At 31.5% G+C, this 24,945-nt stretch overlaps 1 protein-coding gene, 1 long non-coding RNA gene and 1 pseudogene across 2 annotated transcripts; all 3 read right to left on the reverse strand.

Annotated features, from left to right (window-relative positions):
* Positions 1–7,321: 7,321 nt before the first annotated feature.
* LOC127709505 (uncharacterized) lies at positions 7,322–9,254 on the reverse strand. The gene is made up of 2 exons (XR_007985695.1): positions 9,177–9,254; positions 7,322–7,808 (listed from the first exon to the last, which is right to left on the reverse strand). It is a non-coding gene; the product is annotated as an uncharacterized LOC127709505 (long non-coding RNA).
* An 811-nt stretch (positions 9,255–10,065) lies between these two features.
* LOC127709503 (uncharacterized) lies at positions 10,066–11,681 on the reverse strand (annotated as a pseudogene).
* Positions 11,682–12,267: 586 nt separating this feature from the next.
* Positions 12,268–21,123, reverse strand: LOC127709504 (palmitoyltransferase ZDHHC4-like). Its single transcript, XM_052215111.1, has 3 exons — positions 20,829–21,123; positions 13,403–13,647; positions 12,268–12,715 (listed from the first exon to the last, which is right to left on the reverse strand). The coding sequence occupies exons 1-3, from the start codon at positions 21,121–21,123 to the stop codon at positions 12,452–12,454; spliced, it is 804 nt and encodes a 267-aa protein (XP_052071071.1). The 3' UTR covers positions 12,268–12,451.
* Positions 21,124–24,945: the final 3,822 nt, after the last annotated feature.

Here is a 24,945-nt window from a genome sequence, read left to right on the forward strand (position 1 = left end):
GGAACGGTCGGCAGAGGAACTCCGGGAATGGCTCCTCAAATCAAGTACATTCTCAAACAAAAATACAGCAGTCAAAATCAACAAAAAAATATGTCCAAAATAACTCAATGAAGAAGCAGGGGCATATGTAGACGTAGACATAGTGAGTTAAAATACTAAATTTCCCCGTAGACACAGGAGCCACTTTCACTCTTATATCACATGAACTATACTATAGTATTGGTTGAGAAAAAGGATGGAACTACACACTTTTGCATAGATTATCGCAAGGTTAACGATTTAACAGTAAAAGATGCACATCCTTTACCCTGCATCGATGATTCATCAGATCAACTGTCTCGAAATAAATGGTTCTCTACTTTAGATCTTTGTTCAGGGTACTGGCAAGTGGAAGTGGAAGAGAAAGATTGCCCAAAATTTGCCACTATTCAAATTTCAACAAATTATATTTTATTTGGCCTGCGTACCAGGAACCTTCGAATAATGATATTGGTGGGACAACAATGGAGAATATGTTTAGTTTATCTGATGTAATTGTAGTTGCAAAGTTCTTTAATAAGATGCTTCAGAATCTTCGTTCAATTCTTAATCAGCTGAAGGCGGCTGTAGTGCTAACAAATCAATTTTCCATATAATTTCTATTTCTAAGATACATAACTTGCATAAAAAAAGTTGGTTGAGGCTGATTATCCAATCAAAATAGTCGTCATACTGATATGACACTATCATAAAGATCCTATGAAACTAATTGAAGCAGAAAACTTAACATTGAAAATTTCAAATTAATTCAAAGTCACTGGACCATGTCCTAAGGGGCCTCAAATAGTAGTCAAACTGATATGTACAGATAGTAATGCGACTTCATTCAAGATATCATTGATCTATCACAAGTAGATCCTAACAAACTAACTTAAACATTGAAAATTGCTAGTTAATTCAAAGTCACTAGGCCATGACCTTGTGGGCAGGGCCTCGAAATAGTCGTCAAACTGATAAGTACTGATAGTAATGCAACTTTCTATTAAATATCAATGATCTATCACAAGTGGCTCCTATCAAACTAACTTACGCAGAAAACTTAACATTGAAAATTGCTAATTAACTCAAAGTCGCTGAACCATGACCTAGGGGGCAGGGCCTCGAAATAGTCGTCAAAATGATATGAACTGATAGTAATGCAACTTTAGATTAAATATCAACGATCTATCACATGTAGTTCCTATCAAACTAACTTATGCAGAAAAACTTAACAATTGTTGACCCCGTTGCCGGAAAAGCAATCCCTATGTCTCACTTTCAGCGACTTTCATCACCGGCGAGACAAAAATAGTACTTATACATGTAAATTATGCAAACCATTCAAAGTCAATGAACTGTTACTAAAGGTTTTTTTTTAAACATATTTTATTTGCAAAAGTAGCAAAAGGGATTGGACACAAGTTATAACAACATTAGTGACGTCCTCTCCCTATATAAATATAAACACAAAGTACATTAGATAATGACGAAAAACATAGTAGGAATGCATGTATAAATACAAACTGCATACAAAAACAAAAAACAAAAAACAAAAAACAAAAAAAATACAAAAAATATAATATAATATGGAATAATATATAAAACTTGACTGGAGTGAAGAGTTGGAAAGTAGGAATTCAGAATGTTAATTGATTGTTTTAAATCTTTGTGTTATTCTGATATATGCTTGTACAGACTCAAAAATGTCTTTGTTTTGCTGAAAAGAAAGGTCACCGTCACCAGCCAATAGAAGCTCAATGGATATAGCATACCTTTCTAATTTTGAAAACAATATTTCTCTTGCTTCGTTGTGAAAAGGGCACTCAAAAAAAATAGTGAATACTATCCTCAACAGGGTGGCCACAGCTGCATGCTGGACTGGGTTTAATATTAACACGATGTAAATCTGAATTTAAAGAACTGCACATATTTCTCAAACGTGTATGAATGATATTAAGATTTCTATCACCACAACTGAAATAGGAGGGTGGCTGTATCAATTTAGACTTCATCTTTCGTTTAAAAATATTTATATTTTTGGACGTACGTATGTCGGGGTTTAGGTTCTTCCATTCAATAGTAGTAGATGGAAAAAAGGATTTTCTGGTTATATCTAGTCTTAAACTTGGTACTACATAATTATTACTGTTTTGCAAATCGTAATTAGATATTTGACCAACAAGTGGGGGCATTAAATCGCAGAGAAAATCAGGGGCAGTCCCATTATATAAAGAATAAAACATATTGAGCTTTCTGGACTTTCTTCTGTCCGCCAGCAATTGCCACCCCGTTTCAAAATATATAGCTTCCCGACTAGCAAACACGGGCAACCCAGTTACTAATCTTCCTGCTTCCAACTGAACATGTTCTAAATTGTCGGCATCTTGTTGAGTACAGCTATCCCATAATTCACATGCATATTCCATAATGGGTCTTATAAAAGTTAAATATATACGAGCAAGATTATTTCTATTCAATACATATTTCAATTTTTTAAGAACATTTAATCTTGTACTTGCACAATTTAAAATGTTTTCTATATGTGTATGGAATTTACCATTGGAATCAAAAGTAATCCCTAAGTGTTTATGACAGGAGACAAATTCTACTGCTTGATTTTGAAATTCTATTTTAATATCATCTGGGGAAGTATTACAGGAGAATAGCATAGCCTTTGTCTTATTAGGATTAAAATTAATAAGCCAATCTTAAGACCACGCTGAAATTTGTTCTAAATCGCTATTTAAGACATCCTCTATTGTGAAAGGGTTATTACTTGAATAAGAAAGGGATGTGTCATCAGCAAACAATCGAGTTAGACTTATCAAGTTATCAGCTATGTCATTTACATAAATGAGGAATAGTAGGGGACCTAATACAGAGCCTTGCGGAACTCCTGCATTTGTATTCTCAAAAGGCGAATATGAATTTGAAACAAAAACGCTTTGTTTTCTATTTGAAATATAACTTTCAAACCATTTATATAGATTTCCATCAATACCATACGCTTTTAGCTTTATTAAGAGGCCAGTATGCCAAACCCTATCAAAAGCTTTCGAGATATCACATAATATAAGAGATGTTATACAGCGATCATCAAGTGACATACATATCCTATAGTAAATTTCTATTAGCTGGTGAACGGTAGAATGACCTGGAATAAAACCTGACTGAAATTTGTATAATAACTTGCTTGCTATTAAGTGATTAAATACATTTTTAAATACAATTCTTTCAAATACTTTGCCCACTGCTGATAATAATGAGATTGGTCTATAATTGGAAAACAGTGATTTGTCTCCGGTTTTGAAAAGCGGCATGACAATAGCTGTCTTCCATTGATTAGGAAAGTCTGCTTTTTCAAATGACAAATTAAATAACAATGATAAGGGTACACTGACAGTATAACTTGTCTTTTTTAACATATGATGACTAATTGGGTCATTACCTGATGCTTTTCCCAATTTTAAAGTCTGTAAAATATCAAGAACTTGATTTGGGGTTATATGAAATATATCAATTTTTGAATTTGATCTAGTCAGAAATTCTGGAGGTCTATTATTATTTTCATCTATAGTAGATATGGAACAAAAATACTTATTCAAAAGGCATGCTTATCGTAATTTTCAGTGACTAATTCGTCATCTTCATTTTTAAGTTGAGTGATATGAGTAGAATTACCCGATGTCTTTACCAATTTTTTCATTACTGACCAATACGATTTAGAATTTTCACATGCGAACTCGTCCAACAAACTATTCGCGTTTAAGTAAAATTGGTCTTTTGTGTATCGTTTTAAATTATTCACATGATTTCTTTGCTTTTTATACTTATTTAGATCAGGAATACTATTGGATCTACGAGCTTGTTTGTGTAGTCTATCACGTTTACGTTTTTCTCTACGTAGGTCAGAATTAAACCAGATTTTATCATTTGGTCGTATAGTTACTTCTTTTTGTGGGATACAGTCATTAATATATTCAAGAAATTTATTTGTAAAATTTTTACAATTTTGATCCATACTATTTTCAGCATTAATTATCGATTCCCAATCAAATGTAGCAATGAGCTCGTTACATTTGTCAAAATCGGCATTTCGATAGTCCCAAATCATTCTTTTATAAGTAGTATTATTTTTTGACCTAGTGAGATTATTCAAGAATATAATAGTTCCATCATGATCACTGTATGTACGATCTATTTAGATTACATGGGAGTCGTAGACATCACATGAATCTGATACCAAAATAGGATCTAACAAGGACTGGCGTGTGGCACAAAATCTGGTTAGTTCGTTTATAACATTTTTAAGACCGTTTAGTCTCATGATGTCAAATATTTTATGTGAATAATCTATAAGAAAATCTACATTTACATCACCAGTTATTACAACATTTGGAGAATAGCTCAATGCATTTTCTATGGAATCATGAAATTTATCCCAAAAAGTATTATTGTTAGAAGGTTGTCGATATACAACACAAAGGAGTAATTTATGTGAAGGGAAGTTGATTTCAAGCCATAACGCTTCATTATCAAATTCTAAATCAGGTCTTGGTTTGGCTTGAATAAATTTACTAATATAAATAATAATTCCTCCTCCTGAGCTATTGCGGTCTTTTCTATAAGGATCTCTATTATAACCCTCAATGATAATATCTTCATTTTTTATATTTTCGTCAAGATGCGTTTCTGTTAAACAAATCACATCGGCTTCGTTACTAATACTTTCAACCAGAGACATATATACACAGAGATTGGCAACTCCGTGAAATCCCGTTAAAAAACGCGGCCCGGAATGAGATTCTCGTCGATAATTATTCTACAACATGTAGACAAGTCAGGGATGAATAACCTCGATAGCTAATCAAGAAAAGTAATAGGAAAACTTATTTCAGATCAAATAAATTCTTTTTCTAAAAAACTACTTGAAATAGTTGTATTTTTTGTGATGTATTTGATTGAGAAAATATTTTTTCCTTTTTTTCGGCATTTCTTTTAATTTAAAAGGTAGAATCTGGTAATGATCATGATATTACAAGAAACATTTCTTTGCTAAAGTTTGTTTCTAAATTACACAGTGAAATTATGTGTGTCCGATTTTCTGGTCATTATTTCCTTAGAGTTGTGACTGTGGATTCACAGGTGTGCGATTACGCAATTTATTGCCCTCCGATTACCTGAATTTTGCCGGAGGTGAAGTTCTAAGTGGATTATTACTTGGTAATTGTTTTTACAACTAAACAAATTCTGACATATTATTTTAACCATGACCAGAACTTTATTTTAACATAAACACTGGGCTATACTATGAATAGGGTAAACGGACAGAAAGTCACAGGACATAAAGTCACAAATTGGATAGGACAAAAACTGATTGAATATATAAGAGAAAGATCTTCAAATAATTTCTTTTTTTACATTTATTCATTTTTAAGTTCAGGAAATTGTTCATATAAGCCTTGATAAATGAAAAATTATTAAATTTTAATCATGCAAATAATATATTTCTTGGCACCATGAAGCCATTTAAGTGCCAAACCACTTTGACATTTTGTTATCATAACAATTATTTGATCATCATTGATATTTATTGAATAAATTTTAATTACAAAGTTGCTTCATATATTATAGTTCAATAAAAAATCAAAAATTTATTTTTAAAATAAGTGTTTTCTTGTTCAGAGAAAAATAATCTCAAAACTGAATTGTGACTTTTTGTCCTGTGACTTTTCGTCCGTGACTTTTTGTCCTGTGACTTACTGTCCTACATTCTACTATAGTATTCAATCAGGAACAAAAATAGTCATTTAACATGTCAAAAAAAGAAATCAGAAAGCAACTTTTTTATATAAAAAAAATATGTAGCCAGTAGAATTTTGTCTCGTGGAAAACTGATTTTATATCTGTCTTAATTTAATTAATATGATTAATTTTTGATTGACCTACAATTACATTATTTGTGGAACCTTTGCATGAATTTCCTAAATGAACGTACATTATGTACAGTGTTGTCGAAATCACTATTTTTGCTGTCATGAAATATTGAATATGAATCTGTCATTATTTGTAGTTTTTTATAGACTTAATATCACAGACCCTGATTAAAAACAATGTGTATCATAAGTACAGTAAAATGCTCTGCTGAACTGTAGAATTTTAATGTTCTGTTTCATAGACCACAGAAGTACTGCAACATCCTTATCTTTACTCTTTCCTATCGGGTAGTGAAACTCGAGTTTGAAATTAGAAAGATTTAAAATTGTAGACAAGTTTTATCTGATCTTTTGTGGGTTTATGTTTCGGTGCAGTGCTTTGTGGGCTGTTATTTTCGTTTCATTTGTCATTTTTTCATCTGTGTTACATGACCTTGTACTTTTTGTATTGCCCCTTGACATCTCCTGCTTCTGTCTAAACCTTTACCACTAATATTTCATCTGGTTTAAATAAAATAGTGTCTCATTCCCGGAATTTGTTATACAGGATTTCATTTTAATATCAGTTTTTTTATAAGCATATCTGCTTGGTCTCTTCACACAACTTATGTTTAGGGCGGAATGCATCAATAGGTACATACATGTACCAGGTCACGGATATATAAGTACACGTAATGTGCTTTTGACCTCCACAAGAATTCTTAAACATTCATAGATGTGCAAAGAATATTTTTGTCGTTGGGTTGTTGTCTCATTGACATATACCTCACATTTCTGAATAGTCATAGCATCTGTGCCTTTTCAATTTATTGCAGAAAATATTTGCATAAACATTTTTCAAAACAGGCGAGGTGAAACAGTGATCACAGAATGAGGACATGTAAAACTGAAACAACACAACACAACAGATAAATATAAACAAGCACCATTGCTAAAGGACTGAAACAAACATAGATGATGACTAATATGAGCGACTAGTAGTGTACAAGTAGAGTGAACATTTCTTGCTTCTTATTCTACACATTTTGTCATTTCATGTAAACAATTAAATATGTTATTTTCCGAGGAGAGGAAGGAATTTGTGAAACGAAATATTTTGCCTTTAGTACTGTCAAGTTATATATTCACAGGAGTGTTGTTGAATAAATGAACATTTTCCCTTTTTTTACATTATGCTACCTTTATGCTACAAAGGTAGCATTTCCATTCTCATGATGTACAAAGGTATTATAGAGTGGCCTTCCAATGATAGTCATACATGTAAATTATTGTCTCATTGGCAATCATACTACATCATCATATTGTTATACATGTATGTAAATTCTATGTACATGTATACTTTGTAAACGTAAAGAAGACAAATGAAGTTGAACACAAGATATTTATTTGCATTTTTTTCCGTATAGTCTCTGCACAACTGCCACTTCTGTTTCAAATTCAATAGATTGAATACGGAGTCTTGTATTTATTCTTAGTTCAATGATATCACCATCACTTGCACAAAAATCGCATACACATGTACATCAAGTTTGGCATATGAACTATGATATTTGAACTACAACAATGTGGTGTTTTCACAGTCAGGATAAGCACATGTCATTTTCTCTCTTACAAAACCATTTTTAAGTATCACATTGATAGTAGTACATGTAATCGGTCCACTACATGACTGTGCAGTAACATTTGAAAAAAGTCATCACTAATAGTTGTTCCTGTCTGCCAGGGAATCTTTTTTTTCAATCAGAAAGGCTAGGGAGTCCTACATTCAGCACATGTATGATATTACATCTCTTGTATGCTGCACTGTTAGGTAAATTTGATCAACATCTTTGTTCTTTTATAACATGCAGGATCCTGTTAAAAAAAAAATGCTGTCAGATACTGAATGTAAATATACATGTATATAAACTTGTAAATGTCATCAAAGTGGTGGAAATAATGAAAAAAACAATTTATATACACAAAACCGGTATGTCTTGGGAAAGTAATTCCTGTGATGGGTACAATTGTTCTTTAAAGATGGACAATTTTAAAAACTGTAGCCATGGACAGGTGTCTGTCTTTATATTGAAGAGAATGAACATGGCCGACAGATTGAATAGTGATTTTTTAATTGTAAATTGCATCAAAGTGGGTGAAAATATGGAAAAAAACAACTGAAATACACAAATCCAGTATGTCATAGGAAAGTAATTCATGTGCTGGGAACAATGATTCTCTAAAGACGGACAAGTTTATAAACTGTAGCCATGGACAGATGTCTGTCTTTGTATTGAAGAGAATGAACATGGCCGACAGCTTGAATGGTGATTTTTAATTGTAAATTGCATCAAAGTTGGTGAAAATATGGAAAAATCAACTGTTATATACAAATCCAGTATGTCATAGGAAAGTAATTCATGTGCTGGGAACAATTATTCTCTAAAGATGGAAAAGTTTATTGACTGTAGCCATGGACAGGGGCCTGTCTTTATATTGAAGAGAATGAACATGGCCGACAGCTTGAATGGTCATTTTTTAATTGTAAATTGCATCAAAGCTGGTGAAAATATGGAAAAATCAACTGTTATACACAAATCCAGTATGTCATAAGAAAGTAATTCATGTGCTGGGAATAATTATTCTCTAAAGATGGAAAAGTTTATTGACTGTAGACATGGACAGGGGCCTGTCTTTATATTGAAGAGAATGAACATGGCCGACAGCTTGAATGGTCATTTTTAATTGTAAATTGCATCAAAGTGGGTGAAAATATGGAAAAAACAACTGTTATACACAAATCCAGTATGTCATAAGAAATTAATTCATGTGCTGGAAATAATTATTCTCTAAAGATGGAAAAGTTTATTGACTGTAGACATGGACAGGGGCCTGTCTTTATATTTAAAAAATTGAACGTGGCCGACAGCGAGAATACTGAATTTTAATTGTAATATTGCATCAAAGTGGGTGATTTAATGAAAAATTCAACATATTTACACAAAACCAGTTTGTCTTGGGAAAAGTGATTCATCTCATAAATGGTTTTATTCCTTTTCGAATGAAAAGGTTTTAATAAAAAATACGTCCGTGTAAAAAAATTTCATAACGTCCATGTCGGCCAAGCTTTCCCCTTATTATTGACCACAATAAAACGTTAATCGTCACAATATTTTAACTAACAATTACTACAAACTGAATAAAACAAGGTAAATAATTTATGAAATTGAAATATATACTTACATTATGCTGTTTTGAAATGCTTGATGTAAAATAAAAATCGAAGCGGTGGTGAACTTGTCATGATCAGATGCAAAATGGTGATCTCGTTAAAGTCTCGTGTGGTGCATGTTTTTAATTGGATTTCGCTGACCACTGTTACAGTTGCCAATCTCTGTGTATATATGTCTCTGTTTCAACATAGTCTACTTTATTACGCATACTTCTAATGTTAAGGTGAAAAATTGAGAAAATACCACCTAGAGGACCAGGATTAACTTCTACATCATTACTTAGCATTATCAATAATAATATCACAAATGTTAACATTGGTTTCAATAAAAATAGATCAAGATATATAGAATAGCATACCGACGCCAAACATTTACATTTCATAATAAGCAAGAACAGTTCAAATAAATAGGTGTGTCTTTTTCTTAAATACAACAATTTTCTACAGAATACTGAATAAAGTTTACTGTAGAATTGACCTTTCGACGAGCGATAAGCTTGAATATCATTACCCATTGTCAAATACAAACATGGTTAAGCAAGAATACGATAGGTCAAACAATACACTAACTATATCTAAACCCTCTTTCGTCACTCCAGTCATAAACAGAACAAAACATATGTACAATAATTCAGATTGTGGAGGTAAATGTACAGGCTGTGTTTTAAAAAATAGTTGTTGAGTTATCTTTAATAAAAAGTAGAGAAAGCAAATGAATGCTTGATACATCTGTTTTTTTTTTTCAAATGTAATGAAAAAGAAAGAAAAAAAAACAACACATTTTTGTACGATTTTACAAAGCGCAAAGAAAAAGAAGTAATAAAAAAATACCACATACTAAATATTTTTAATTCTTTTAAATGAAAGATAATGAGAAAATTATCATGGTTGAAACTTTTAGTTTGAAATTTAATGTTCGTATTTGTTTCTTTCAACTCAACATTATGTTAATCGAGTGAACCTTTTTAAGGTTACACACCTTACACGCTTGAACAATTTTGGTAAATAAACAGTTACACGTGGCAAGTATTGTTGATTGATAATTGAGGAAATGTTCATTTATTTCGTTACAGGTAGGTTACATTTTTGTTATTGTTTTTAGAGATAAAAATAATACTTGACATAAATCATGTTTGTCTTATTGTGTATCTGCGTACAACTAAATGTTAATATGATGATAATAACAGGTTATTTCAGAACTCCTTCAAACAAGATAAAGTGGTAATAGTCATTCTAGTTTTTATATTTTAACAAGTTATTCAGTCTTAAGATTTTCAACATCTTGAAAGGACTTGATAAGAATTTTGTCGGAGCCGGATTTCTTCTTTGTAAATACTCTACCATCAAAAGTCCAAAACGAGTGAATCTTATTGTTTTTTTTAAGTTGATTGAGCCTTTAGATGAGTTCCTGTCTGTCTCTGGTAAGATTTTCTGTAATAAATATGTGAGCCGAATTGTTCTTGAGTTTCTTTTTTGACATATAGATGGAGTTTTTAATTTTCCAATTTCGGAACCTACAAATGAGTTGTCCTTTCCCATATTCAATTTTACCAATGATGTGAGACCTGTTGATGTCATTGACACAGAGAGGAGGTGAAATGCCCAGTTTTAGGTTGGCAATATCAACTATTAGGTCGTCGGTATTTTGGAGGTCTTCTTGAGTCAATGGAACGTTGTGAAATCTAAGTGATGTTCTGCGACCGTATTGTTCAAGCTCTTCTATATCCGCATTTAGAGTCGCCACTTCCTCCTTTAGACTCTTATTTTCAGCCATATTGATAGAAGTTGCATTGCCCAAATTTCTAAATTTCTCATATCTTTCATCAAGATCGGTAAGTGCTTTGTCAACATGTTGTTTCAATTGAGCATTTTCAGTTACTAACGATGTAATTTTTTGTTGTTGTTGGTTAATGATGTTATTTAGTGGTTTGATAGCATCTTGGATGGCTTCAGTAATAGCTGATTTAAATGATTTTTTTAGTTCTGAAACAAGTTCTGTTTTTATTTCACTGATAATGGATTGAAATACATCAGGTTTCAATAAAGTTGATTGTACAAGTTTTGCCATATTAAAGCTTTCACCATGAGTTTTGAATGTAATTGGACTAGATGGGATACCACTCGACTGTAAGTTTGATTGTCGTTGTACAGATAAAGATCTTTGACGGGTTGATGGGGGTTTCATTTGGTCTTCTTCTGATGATGAAGATAATTGACGTTTCCGGGAGGAACTTCTCCCTCTGTTACTACCACCATGAAGACTTGTAGACATTAGGAGTTTGACTTTTTGGTCCACTTGTGGCGGACATTTTGTTTGTTTATAACTAGGGTTGTATCAATAAATCGTATATTTTACCAGTTTTTTAACGCATATAGTGACAAAACATTGGAAGTCTGAATAGTACTATATGTTAGGAGTGCATTCTTGCAAATTTCGTTACCAAATCACACATAAAAATTTTACATTTCGTACAAAATGTTTGTTAGTACTTTTTACGTCCTACTAGTTGCCGCCATTATCCTTCTATCTCTAGGTGAAGTGCCAACCAATCTCTGACCATTTCTTTTCCCCTTAAGCAGACCTAGTAACAAATTAAAACAAATTGTTGAAGCACCCCGATATTGCCAGAGACTGCATGCCTTTATCTCACCTCAATGACTTTTTAGGGGCTAAATAATATATATTAGACAAAAAATGGATGCCTGAGAGCACATACAAGACAGGACAGTCAAACAAACTTGCAGTATTTCTATGTCCCTTGTACCTTGTTGCAGCAGTGGGCAATAAACAAAAAATGTTAAAACAACTCAGTCTGAATAATCTTGCTTAGAAAAAGAAATGCAAATTTAGCATGTAATTAAATAAAACTTATATTTAATTAACTTGCTACAGTGCCATGTAAAGGCCTTGATTGAAAACACTGTAATTTTTCTGAAAAGAAACCAATTTCTTTCGTTTACTGTAACATTTTGACCTTCCAGAGGCAATTATGTTTTAAAGGCTTACAGCAACGAGTAAATACATATACAGTCGAACTTGCAATAAAAGTCACCTCAATTTATCAAAAACATGTCTTGGCAGGTCACAGTAATATCTTTGCATTTTGAACCTCAATTTAAAGGTCACCTCTCTAATATGGTCAGTTTTCTGTGGTCCCAATACTAATCTTAATATACAGGTTTGACTGTATTGCAGGCAAAATATTAAAACATTATACTTTATTTTATCTAAATTTTACTTTTTTCACTATACTTCTGTGCCAAAATGTGTCATATATATTCCCTATTATTCCTTTTTATTATATAAATTCTCAGTTGTTTTGATATTCTTGTTTAACTTCCTGACTGGTTGCAACTTAGATTTATTTCCTGACAGTCTATTTGAGTCAATTTCAATTGGTTCCAATTCCGCAGCTTTATACCTCTCATTTGTAGTCCGATTTGTTAATACCACATTGACATGATAAATTGTAAATATTCCCAATAAAATGATCAGAAAGAATAAAGATGTCACTATAAAGACAAGTCGTGGAAACTGCATAAACAGATGCTGAAAAAGAAAAAAAAAGAAGGATAAGTCTTAGCATTGCATAAGATAAACATTCCAAGATTTGTAAGTTTCTTTTTAATGAAAACGTATGTAACACAACGGGTACCACATGTGGAGCAGGATCTACTTACCCTTCCGGAGCATCTGAGATTCCCCACTTTGGTAGTATTGCTCAATCTTTAGTTTTCTATGTTGTGTCTTGTGTAATGTTGTTTGTCTTTCCATTGATTTTGTTTTTTGTCATGGCATTGCCAGTTTTTCTTCAACATACAAGTTTTAATATCCATTTGAATCTCTCGCCTCTCTTATGTCGTCCTTCTACCTCTTTTCCTTTTACACATCTGAATAAATGAGTGCCATTCCTTTGGGATTTTAGGAAATTCTTGTTTCCAAAAATTATATATGGTGCACCTGCAATGCCTGAATTAAACTTAGAAATAATGACAATGCTAATCTTATGTCTGCATGTTTCTCGTTAGTATAATCCACTCAAAATGTTTTTCATGAATTTCAATCATAATATATATATAATAAAAAATTCTTTGGGATTTGTATTATTTTTGGTTGCTGCTTCATTGATGTAAACATGGTAAACTCAAAATCTCCTTTTATTCATATTCCAGGACTTGCAGTTCAAAAACACCTGTTTCAAAAAAAATGGTTCAAATTCATAGCAAGAGAAATTACCTGTAGTACTATTGAATATGTGACTTGTTTCATTTCTCCGTTAGATGTCATCACTTTTGTCTCTAACAATCTGTGGTATTGTGTATATAAAACTAAACTCTTTACACCAACATAAAATCCCCATATACATTTAAACATCATAGTGAGTAAGAACAACACAAAGTATCCATGATTTAGGCCCCCTACATCAGTGTTGGTCCATAAACAATGGTGATCAAAGCGATGGACACATCTGTTGCAAATACCTAAAATAAAAAAAATTGTGCTTAAATTGTATTTATTTCCATGATCAGTGTGAAAAAAATTTTTCAGAAAATATTTTATTGTAGTAGAATTTGTTTTATAATATTTATTTGTTTGAATCATCAAGCAACTGCCGTCAAAATCATGATAGTTAACAAAAAAATTATATGTCATAGCAAATCAACAAATCATCACACAGACCTTACAGGTATGGAAGATTGAGGAGGAAATTTTGTCACCATGACATTGAAGTGAGATCAGATGTTGGCATTTAACATAAAACTGATTGATTGCTATTTTCTAAAATTTTGCTTTGATCGTGTCTTGTGATAATTTTTCATATCTCACTACATGAGTGATATAGATGGTTTTCTCGGTCTTGTAGAAAGAGAATGTTTGACGTCATGAGCCTAGGTCATTGATGTTGCCTACAAAAATAGGGATAAACAGATTATCAGTGGTCTTTGAACCTCTAGGATGTTTCTCAGCGTTATCTTATTTCAGGGCTGTCCTCCTTCTATGAGATTGTAGCTGAGAAACACCATCCCTTTTGAAAATTCATCGATAATCTATAAATATATCACAAGTAACATGATAACTCTTCAATTAAAATTTAGTATAAAGTGTTTCACATTCATCTGATATCTTATAAAGATGAAAATAACAGATGGAATCTAATTCCTACTTTAATCCATTCATTCTGTAAGAAATCTATGACCATGTTCCATCCTGTTAGTGGCAGCTTCGAAAGTAAACTGCTAGATGAAATTTGATATCTGTTTGTATATCAAACCCTCCCATGCAACATGAAATTTTATATACACTTGAATTACCTCAACCCACCCTACCACAGGAACAATTATTGAATTTCTACTTTTGACATTGCAGGAAGTTTTATTAAGTAATTTTATTTCATTAATATTTGTATTTCAGTATTTAACAGAAATTATGCTGTATTAGAGAGTAAGCATGTATGGTATTGCATCTAGTGCTCATATATATACAATGAAATAAACAAATAAGAATGTGTGATTTATACTACATTGCTTCATACATTTGTGAACTTAATACAATATCTATGGTTTCAGTTCTAATTCTATGGGTTACAAGCAAACCACACATTTTTTCATATTAAAACTGATTTCAATTCTGTCATTTCTGTCAAATAAATCTGAATCTAACGGTGGGAAAAGGAAGTATATATTTCAACATGGCACACAATGTTAAATATTTAATTCAAGGATTTAAATATCACTCAAATATTGCTAAATATAGAATAATGCAATACTTTCTAAAAATATATTCTGAAAAGGCTTGAAGGTATATAAAGACTTCTAAAACAAATAGTGCAATTCTTCTAATCAAATCAACTATCAGGCCACAAATATTTTTAAATGACAAAAATTTTAAAAATTTGATCCAATTTACAACCATTGCAAATGGCATTCAAATCAATATCTTTAGGAATATATACAGGACAATTAAAAAATATATTCATTGGTTAAAAAAACTATCTGAATAAAAATGCAGTGAGCTGCAAATTACTATGGTCTATTGTTGTTTTTTTTTCTTTTTCTTTTGCTAAATAAGACAATCCTTTATATTTCATTTTCCTTTATTACTATTCCTAATGAAACAATCCCTTCTAGAATTATCAAACCCTATTCTTCAATAATGCTTAATCTTCATAAAATTCATGTTCTGAACTTCCTTGGTCACAATATTTGGTTAAAACAAAAATTATTTTTAGCAATACTATCTTTTGAAAATTTTCATTTTATAAATACACGTAGAAAATCCAGAATTTATTTATAGAGCAAAACAATTTTACATTATTTAAATCTCCAAAAGATTATATAAACTTCCTAGTGCTGAAATATTATGCAAAGGGAGGCAACTGCTTAAGTAATTTATAGAGGCAGAACTAGATTATCTCCCATTATGATTTTACTGAACCAACTTAACATTTTAAATAACTAAGTCTAACATAACTATGGCATGGTATTGGTTGCAAAAATTTGATATTTTTCTTTTAAATGCAATATTTCTTATCTAATTGGTATATTTCTTCATTTAAATGCAATATTTTTTTATTTGAATGGTATATTTTTTCATTTAAATGCAATATTTTTTATTCAGATGGTATAATTTTTCATTCAAATGGTATAATTTTCGATCAAATGCAATATTTTTTATTCAATTGGTATAAAATGTCATTTGAATGCAATATTTTTTATTCAATTGGTATAGTAGTTTTTTATTTATATGCAATAATTGCATTATGGGAAATTCTTTGACGTCATAAGGTCTAATTTGCAACAACGTTTGTGATTGGTCGGTAATTGTTTGGATTTCTCCCCTTTCTTTCTAAACTTGAGTGACCAAGAATTAAAAAAACGTCAGAATATCGCCCCTCTAACTAAATTTGGCGTTCGTGCGAGTTCGTGCACTGGCTGTTAATGCCAATAATGGCCAGAACGAGCAAAAAATGCGAGTGACACTTGAAGTAATAAAATTTAATTTGACACACAACTTGTTCATGGATAGAAACAGATGCCTGCGTGCATGGCAAAACACCTGCAATGAAAACCTTTTCTGAAGAAACTCTCCTACAGTCTACACATTGAAATATAAAAAAAAATACATAGCTAGCCCCCTCCCCCTTCTAAGTCCAGATACATGTAATCATGACGTTCTTTAGTGCTATATCATTTTTTACTTTTCTTGATCCTCAGAGACGTTGCAGGAAGGCACACATGAAAAAAGAATAAAAAGCATCCAGGACGTTACAATTATTTGGACTAAGCCCCCTCTTTTTCACTACATGTAGAAAAAAATCACCTAATTACGACAGCAGAACCAGAAACCCACAAGTAGAGACATAAGCTGTTATACTCCGGAACTCAGTAATTCTTTAATAAAGACAATTCAGGATACATTGCAACCAGTTACTAACCCATGTTACAACAATAGTCCTATGACATAGGACTTCACTATATGAGGCGTGAACTTCATATTTAATACTATCTATAATATGTGCTCTCATGTCTTATGCTGCAAATCATCATTTACATTTAGGGTTCGTTGCTGAGCTTTTTTTTACTGTTCTCGTCTCCGAATCCCTTAAATAGATTTTTTTTCAAGCCCCACAGTAGTTCAATAATTACTATATGTCTTTGCATAAATAAGTATGCAGGGCATATTTCAAAACATATTTTATCTTCAGGACTTTTAAATGATTTACTTTTCAATACTGCATTGGGAAAGGTGGTATACAAGTTTATTTTGTGACACATTATATAATATAATTCGGTATCCAACAAATTATATGATTGTACGTTTAGCTATTATCTAGACCCGTAAACAATGTATATAATTAGACACATTTAACAGGGGCGGATCCAAAACCTCGGTGTCTAGAGGGGGGGGGGGGGGGGGGGGGGGGGGGGGAGTTGGTTCAAATTTAGAAATTTGTATAGAGATGTATTATATATGCGAGTATTGGCAGTAATGATTATGGTGTGTGTGTGAGGGTAGGGGTTTCAGATCAAAGATTGTTTCTATAATTCTATATCTTTTAGTTTTTACCATTTCACTCTATTCTTTATCCTTTGATCTCTATTATATTTGTTCTAAACATGTGTGACATATTTGCCACTGGACATAAGGCAACCAAAAGTCAATCAACGTATTCTGTATATTTCATCATTTCAAAAAACTTAATTCATATAGTTTTTTTCACTGACCCCTAACCCCCCCCCCCCCCCCCCCCCCCCTTCTTAATTTAATTTGGGAAAAATTGATTGACCAATTAGGATATATATAAAATCGATGTTAATTAAACAAAACTTGCAGCTATTTTGACCCCCCCCCCCTCAAACTATTTGAATTAAGTTTTTTATCCTTCATTGATTTTCTGATGTCGTCCCTTATCCTCTCTATGTAAACCCAATTCATGTCCTGATAAATGGTGACTCATGCATAGCATCATATGTGGTTATTAAAAAAAGAAACATATTCATATTATAATAATTAATGTATGCTAGGACTTATAGATAGATGTCATTAGTCCCAGGTCATGTAATAAAGTAGGTCTTATAAAAATACAATAGCATTTTAATTTTAATGATTATATATATGTTTATATATTTCATAATGCCATTTTTTTGGAAAAAAGGGTAGGGGCAAGGCGTTTTTAAAACATATCAATGGGGCGCTTTTTTTTGTTCTTCGGAAGTGAGTCAGAAGAAGTCCATTTCTGTTTTTTTTTTTTTGCATTAGGAAGATCTTCTGGCTCTCTTCCACCTCTTCTTTTTTGATAGGTTGACGGAAGAGGCACATAACAAACATGGCGTCGTTTAGTCTAAATGAAATTATTAAATTTATGACTGCAGATTTATTAGAATGTGAGCTGTTTTATAAAGGTTTTTATGGTATGACAGCCTTAGTAGGACATCCCTGTAGGACGATAAGCTGGATAAATATAAGAACTACACGGACAATAACAGTTAAGGGACGATTATTTGATATTCTAGGGAAGGGTTTTTGATTGATTGGTGTTTAACGCTACTTTCAACCCTATTGGGCTATTCCGTGGTGGTCAGTTTAAATTTATAGATGGAGGATGGGGGAAGGGAAGAGAGAGCATTATTATTCATTTCAATCTGTCGCTAATCATGCCTATTTTTCAGCTCTTACCAGGCAACCATATTCATATATGAAACCCTTCTGTCCCCACCCCAACAAATAAATAAATATCAAATGGTTTTCCTCTTATTTAACACAAGTTTAAATTGATTGATTGTTTGTTGCCAATTTTAACGCCCAGTGAAAATTATTGCATGCTTGTTCAGGAAAACACGAGTTTAGAAGTCACGTATATAATATAAAAATGAAGAGATGGAATATGATTGCTAATAAGGCAACTATCCACCGGAGTTCAAATATGAAGTGGATGTAAGCAATTATAGATAGGATAAGATAAGATAAGAAAAAATTATTTTAAGTCGGGTTACATGAAATACTACAAACATAAGCTCTGTAGAGCTTTTTGCCGTCATGTAGACAAATGCTTTTTGTAGACAATCGTAAGGCCTTCAACAATGACAAAAACCTGATACTGTAAAGTCGTCTATAAAAGGCCCGACATGAAAAGTGTGAACAATTCAAACGAAAAAACTAACAGCCTAATTATACATAACAAAACAATTTACAAAATATCAAATATGAGTCGAGACAGGAACCAACGATAACCATTAAACTACAGGCTCCATCCCTGGGACAGGCAAATAAAGAATATGGCAGGGTGGATATAAAAACGAAGATGTGGTATGATTGCAAATGAGACAACTCTCCACAAGAGATCAAATGACACAGAAATCAACAGCAATAAGTCACCGTACGGCCTTCGGCAATAAGCAATAGTCAGCTATAAAAGGCCCCGAAATCAAAAATGTAAAACAATTCAATCGAGAAAACTAACGGCCGAATTAATGTACAAAAAAATGAACGAAACACAAATATGTATAACAAAGCAACAAACGGCAACCACTGAATTACAGGCTCCTAACTTGGGACAAGCACATACATACAGAATGTGGCGGGTTAAACATGTTAGCGGGATCCCAATCCTCCCCCTAATCTGGGACAGCGGTATAACAGTACAACAACATGTTTGTGACCAACCCATCCCAAAGCTGGGACAGTGGTGTAACAGTACAATAAAATAACAACCTGCACAAATCAGCAAATTAACTCAAAAGATCGGTACGAGACACACAAAAAAACTAACATTAAGACAATAGACACAAAGCACCGACATAAGAGTATTTGCAATTACTGGAAGTTTGCTTAAACCTAATTACAACCGGTACTGAAATAAATCTTGTTCTCCCAGACTGAGTTATCAATCAGTACACAACGCGCGGCAAAGGATTTATTAAAAAAAGAAAACAGTCTGAGAAACGTCTGGTTTACGTTGTATATAGATATAAGAAGATGTGGTATGAGTGCCGATGAGACAACTCTCCATCCAAGTCATAATTTGTAAATGTAAACCATTAAAGGTCAACGTACGGTCTTCAACACGGAGCCTTGGCTCAAACCGAACAGCAAGCTATAAAGGGCCCCCAAAAAATTAGTAGTGTAAAACCTTTCAAACGGGAAAACCAACGGTGTCTAATCTATTTAAAAAAACCGATATACTTGCATATAAATCCATATACAATGAAACGGTTTTTGAAAAGTGGACAGAACGTTTTGACGATCGAAATTTTGCAATAGAAATACTAGTTATGACCACAAGATTTAAACAGCCAGTGCAGGACTCGCACGAACGTTAGATTTAGTAAGAGGGGCGATATTCTGACGCGTTTTTTTAATTCTTGGTCACTCAAGTTTAGAAAGAAAGGGGAGAAATCCAAACAATTTCCGACCAATCACAAACGTTGTTGCAAATTTGACCTTATGACGCCAAAGAATTTCCCATAATGCAATTATTGCATATAAATAAAAAACTACTATACCAATTGAATAAAAAATAATGCATTCAAATGGCATTTTTTACCAGTTGAATAAAAACTATTGCATTTGAATGAAAATTATACCATTTGAATGAAAAATTATACCATTTGAATGAAATATTATACCATTTGAATGAAAAATTATACCATTTGAATGAAGAATTATACCATTTGAATAAAAAATATTGCATTTAAATGAAAAAATATACCATTCAAATAAAAAAATATTGCATTTAAATGAAGAAATATACCAATTAAATAAGAAATATTGCATTTAAATGAAAAATATCAAATTTTTGCAACCAATACCATGCCATACATAACCTACTTTCCTTTTTTTTAATATTTTTATTTGCCTGATATCACTTACATAATATAACATTCATAATGAAAATAATTTTGTTTGGCAAACTTTCACTTCCATAAATGTTCATCTGGGCATTTTTCTATGAATGTTTTGGCAGAGAGTTATGAAAGTACTTTAATTTAAAACTTTTATTTAAGGTTACACCATTTTATAAAGAACTGCAGTATGAGATACATGCTGAATATTTGTCAATATTTATGAATACTGACAGTGGAGTATAATAAATTTGTGTATCTACATTGTTTTCATTTAAAAAAAACATCTATTCAACACTATCCAATGATTTATAACTTACTACAATGCTTTGATCTTGCTGGCTTCACAAATTTACAAGTCCTACATTTTGCATTTGGTATGTACATTCTCTCATCATATGGATAGATAGGCTGGTATTTCTCTAAGTTCAATGGAGTTATCTCCCCTGGATCTCCATTACAACATTTATGGAAGAAGTACAAACTGGCAAATGCATTTATAATGGGTATCAATGTATGGTTTTGATCTGGTAGATACTTGTAAAGAAGTGGTAACATGTCCATAATACATAAAATGTTACCTGCTAGTACTAACACTCCAAATAATACCTTCATACCGTTTCTGAAAAGAAAAGTCATTTATTGTTATATAAATCTATTTATTTATTTACTGAATATAACAACTTATGGAATGTTTGTACAGTTTTTCATTTTACAATTTAAAATGCAACAGTCATTTCCTATAAAATTTTCATATACTGTAAACTTTGAAATTATTGTGATGTATTTATTAATAGGAAAACAATCAACAGATTCAGGGTTACAAAAATAAAAACTTGCATTCATAATTTCATTTGTGATTTCCTTCATATAGCTTTTGCAATCGAATTAATGAGATCTCACAATTTTTCCAGAGATCAAGGATTTGCAATAATAAATGCACACATTAATTTCTGAATTAACAGTAAGTCATTGTATGGTTTGTTAAGATGAATATTTTTGTATGACAATTTATTTACTGCTTTTTCTTCATCATTCTTCTACAAATTTGGACAATTTGAGTAACTGGCATCACTTGACATCAATGTTCATTAATACATCATAATGAAAAAAGGATCTCTTAAGAATGGAATAAAAAAGGTCGACAATATCACTTTTCAGAATATGTCTACGTAAGGTTGGCAATAATACCCTCTGTACTTCTGACAAAATCTTTCTATATATTTTATGAGATAAATATTTTTAAAAAGTCAAATATTAAGAGATAAATTTCTGATTGATATAACAATGAAACAGATAACCACTAAGGCAGAGAAAGAACCCTGTACTGGAAATCTCAATATATCAGAAAATAAACATTTGCATTGCTGTTCTTCAGCTTGATAGTTACAATAATATACTCTTTTAATTCCAGATCTTACCTTGTGTACAGAAAATACTGTGTAGCATTATATAAAACCATTGTTAAACTTTTTGGTACTGCAATCTTGATTGCCTAAAAAGGTAAAAATCAAAACCTTGAGGTCTCAGTTTTATGTGAAAACAAAAGAAATTAAAATCATTAACATAAATCAATAAAAATCAAGATTTTGAAACAGATATATCAAAGGGAACGGAAGTTCTGATACAAATATGTCAAAGACAATCTGTTAAAGAAAGTGTAAATAATGTTAAAGCTATTTATATTTGAAGATACTTAGGTGCCACTAGGTAAGCAGGCATCGTTTTCCATTTCAGAACACAGGTGTTCACCACCAGTTCATATACAAACTGGATGCTTGAAGTGAAGAATATTTAGTTTTTATCTGTTATCACAAAAAGTATACTGGATTCACATCAGCTTTTGCCAAATAAACTATTGGGGGATAATTTTTAAATGTTACATTAGAAACAGTCAGGTGGTCAAATGTTTCAAAAGCAAGGTCAGCAAAAATTTGTTCAGCAGGATTAAAATTAAAATTTGCTGGTTTCAATTCAAAGATTATGCAGAAAGTTTAAAATCTGTATCTGCATTTTTATGATATACTATAGCTATCATCCTTTTTATTGGAGTTTGTTAATGATTTAATAAGGTAGAATTGTTAAAACTCTATTTTTTCACATTTCCACATATATTTGGAAACTTTTAAAGAAATCCTGTTTATCATGTTCACTATGATTAAATTAAACATTTTTTTTTCAGCAGCTGACCACTCAAAATTGTCAAAGGATAAAAGACAGATGTGTCAATTAGATGACATTTAAGACTAACATTGCTGCAAAATATTGCTTGCTTAGTTAAAAGAATCTATGAGCAGACACTTTAAAGAAGATCAAACTCAAAAATTGAAGGTTAACTCATTCATGTACACTGTGTATATATGTGAAATGTGTGTTCTGGTCTCCACTTGTGTGTGTGTACAAAACACCATGTGAAGTAGATTTGGTACCTTCTACAATGTCTCTGCTTACTAGTATCTCCTTTCTAAAGTTTACAACAATTTTTCTATCATTTTAAGGAGATCAATTAACTAAGAAAGTAAATATTTACAGATATTTCATGAGAACATTGCAGAAAACAACTTTTGGTAATTTTATTTATATTCCAAAGGTTTATCAGTCATGTCAGTCATCATTTGAAACAAAAAGTTTGAACGGCCAACAGTTATTCCTCAAAAAGGCTACATACAGTAACATAACACACATTTTTTGATGGTAAGATTTAATGGTGTTTATTTTTATTTAAAAAAAATACATTTTTGTGCATTGTAAAGTAAAAGCCAACTTAATTTGTTAATTTAAAATGCAAATTATTTCAATTTGTAAAAAGCATTACATCAACAAATACTAGAGGAAAATTTTGGAAAAGTTTGGACTCTTTTTCTCAATATCAGAGACATCCAAGAAGCTTTAAAGTTCAAGAGCTCTATTACAGACCTGTTCATTTGATATATTTATTTCAACATATTGTCTCAAGTACATTATTTATGTGGCCCCTCATTGGGGTGTCCAAGTAATCACATAATCGCAATTTGTTTGCCAATATAATCACATATTAATCATTAATTATATTTTTAAACAAGATAATCAAAAATACCGTCCTAGATTATCAAATAATCATGAAATATTTATAATCACTATCACAACGGCCAAGTAATCACATATTGACATAATCAAAAACCCAATGAGGAGGCTCATTTATCCGATGTTCCTTCTTTTTAAGTATCTCCATTATTACGTCAGCAAATGTTCACATGTATGATGACAGCTAGGAGTGAAATTCATATGGTTAAAGAATTTACAACAATGTTGATTTATTTACCAATACATCATGTACATACCGATGAAACTATGGTACATATTTTGCCTACTATTCCTGTCCTTAGTATTGCTGAATCTCTATAGAAGTACAATCCAACTGACAAGAAAAACAGAAGTACATAATATATAACGATTTCAAGAAATTCCATTTTCGGATCAGTATGTCTGAAAAAGAAAACACATTATGTTCATGTTGATATTGGGGAAAAATATTGTTTACATCATAATGTTCAAATTTTATTTTTGTTCACAGTGACCTTTCAACTTTCCATAGGCATCCGAATAGATAACAAAAGATACAAAATAAAATAAAACAACCAAAAACAAGTCTGGTATGTAGAAAGTTATATATACAGTGAAAAACATATGAATTCTGTGTTTCATTACACAGCACAAACATGATTCATGTAATTGGTAAAATTTGTCCACTTTTAGACCATGATTGATATGTGAACTTAAGTAAAAGTTATGGCCCCCAAAAGTTCAATTTTGAAGGCCATAAAATGTTATCCAAATGATATTTTAGTAATTTTTTCGGCAAAAGTTCCAGATAGCATACACTAGTACCTTTGCATAGGGTCTATTTCTGTTCTAAAAATCTGTAGTACTTGAAATTTACTTTAAGTATTTAGTACTATTTCTTTACTTTAAAACTATTGTAATATTTAGGTACCTGTATTTTACAGTACTTGATTTGTACTAAAAATTTTGGTACATAAGTAGTACCACCAATGATCACAATATTCCATGTTTGAAAATCTTAATTTTAAGTGATTCGAACTAGACAAACTTTCAAAATGCTGAAAATGCAACGGTGTAACCAAACATCTGTAGTACTAAAATTTCAAGTACAAATCAAGTACTGTTAAATACAGGTACCTAAATATTACAATAATTTTAAAGTAACAAAATAGTACTGAATATTAAAAGTAGATTTCCAGTACTATAGATTTTTGGTAAAGAAATAGTACCTATGCAAAAGTAGCTGTGTACTATATGAATAGAATAACATAGACCAAGTCTAAAAGTGTACAACATCACTAAAAAAATAATAATAAAATGAACAAATGTTTAGTATTTCGGATAACAGATATCCTTCATCAGTATGATCACGATGTAAAATGAATCATATCAATC

Source organism: Mytilus californianus, unplaced genomic scaffold (genome assembly GCF_021869535.1).
Source record: "Mytilus californianus isolate M0D057914Y unplaced genomic scaffold, xbMytCali1.0.p SCAF_7, whole genome shotgun sequence".
In the NCBI taxonomy this organism is placed as follows: Eukaryota; Metazoa; Mollusca; class Bivalvia; order Mytilida; family Mytilidae; genus Mytilus; species Mytilus californianus.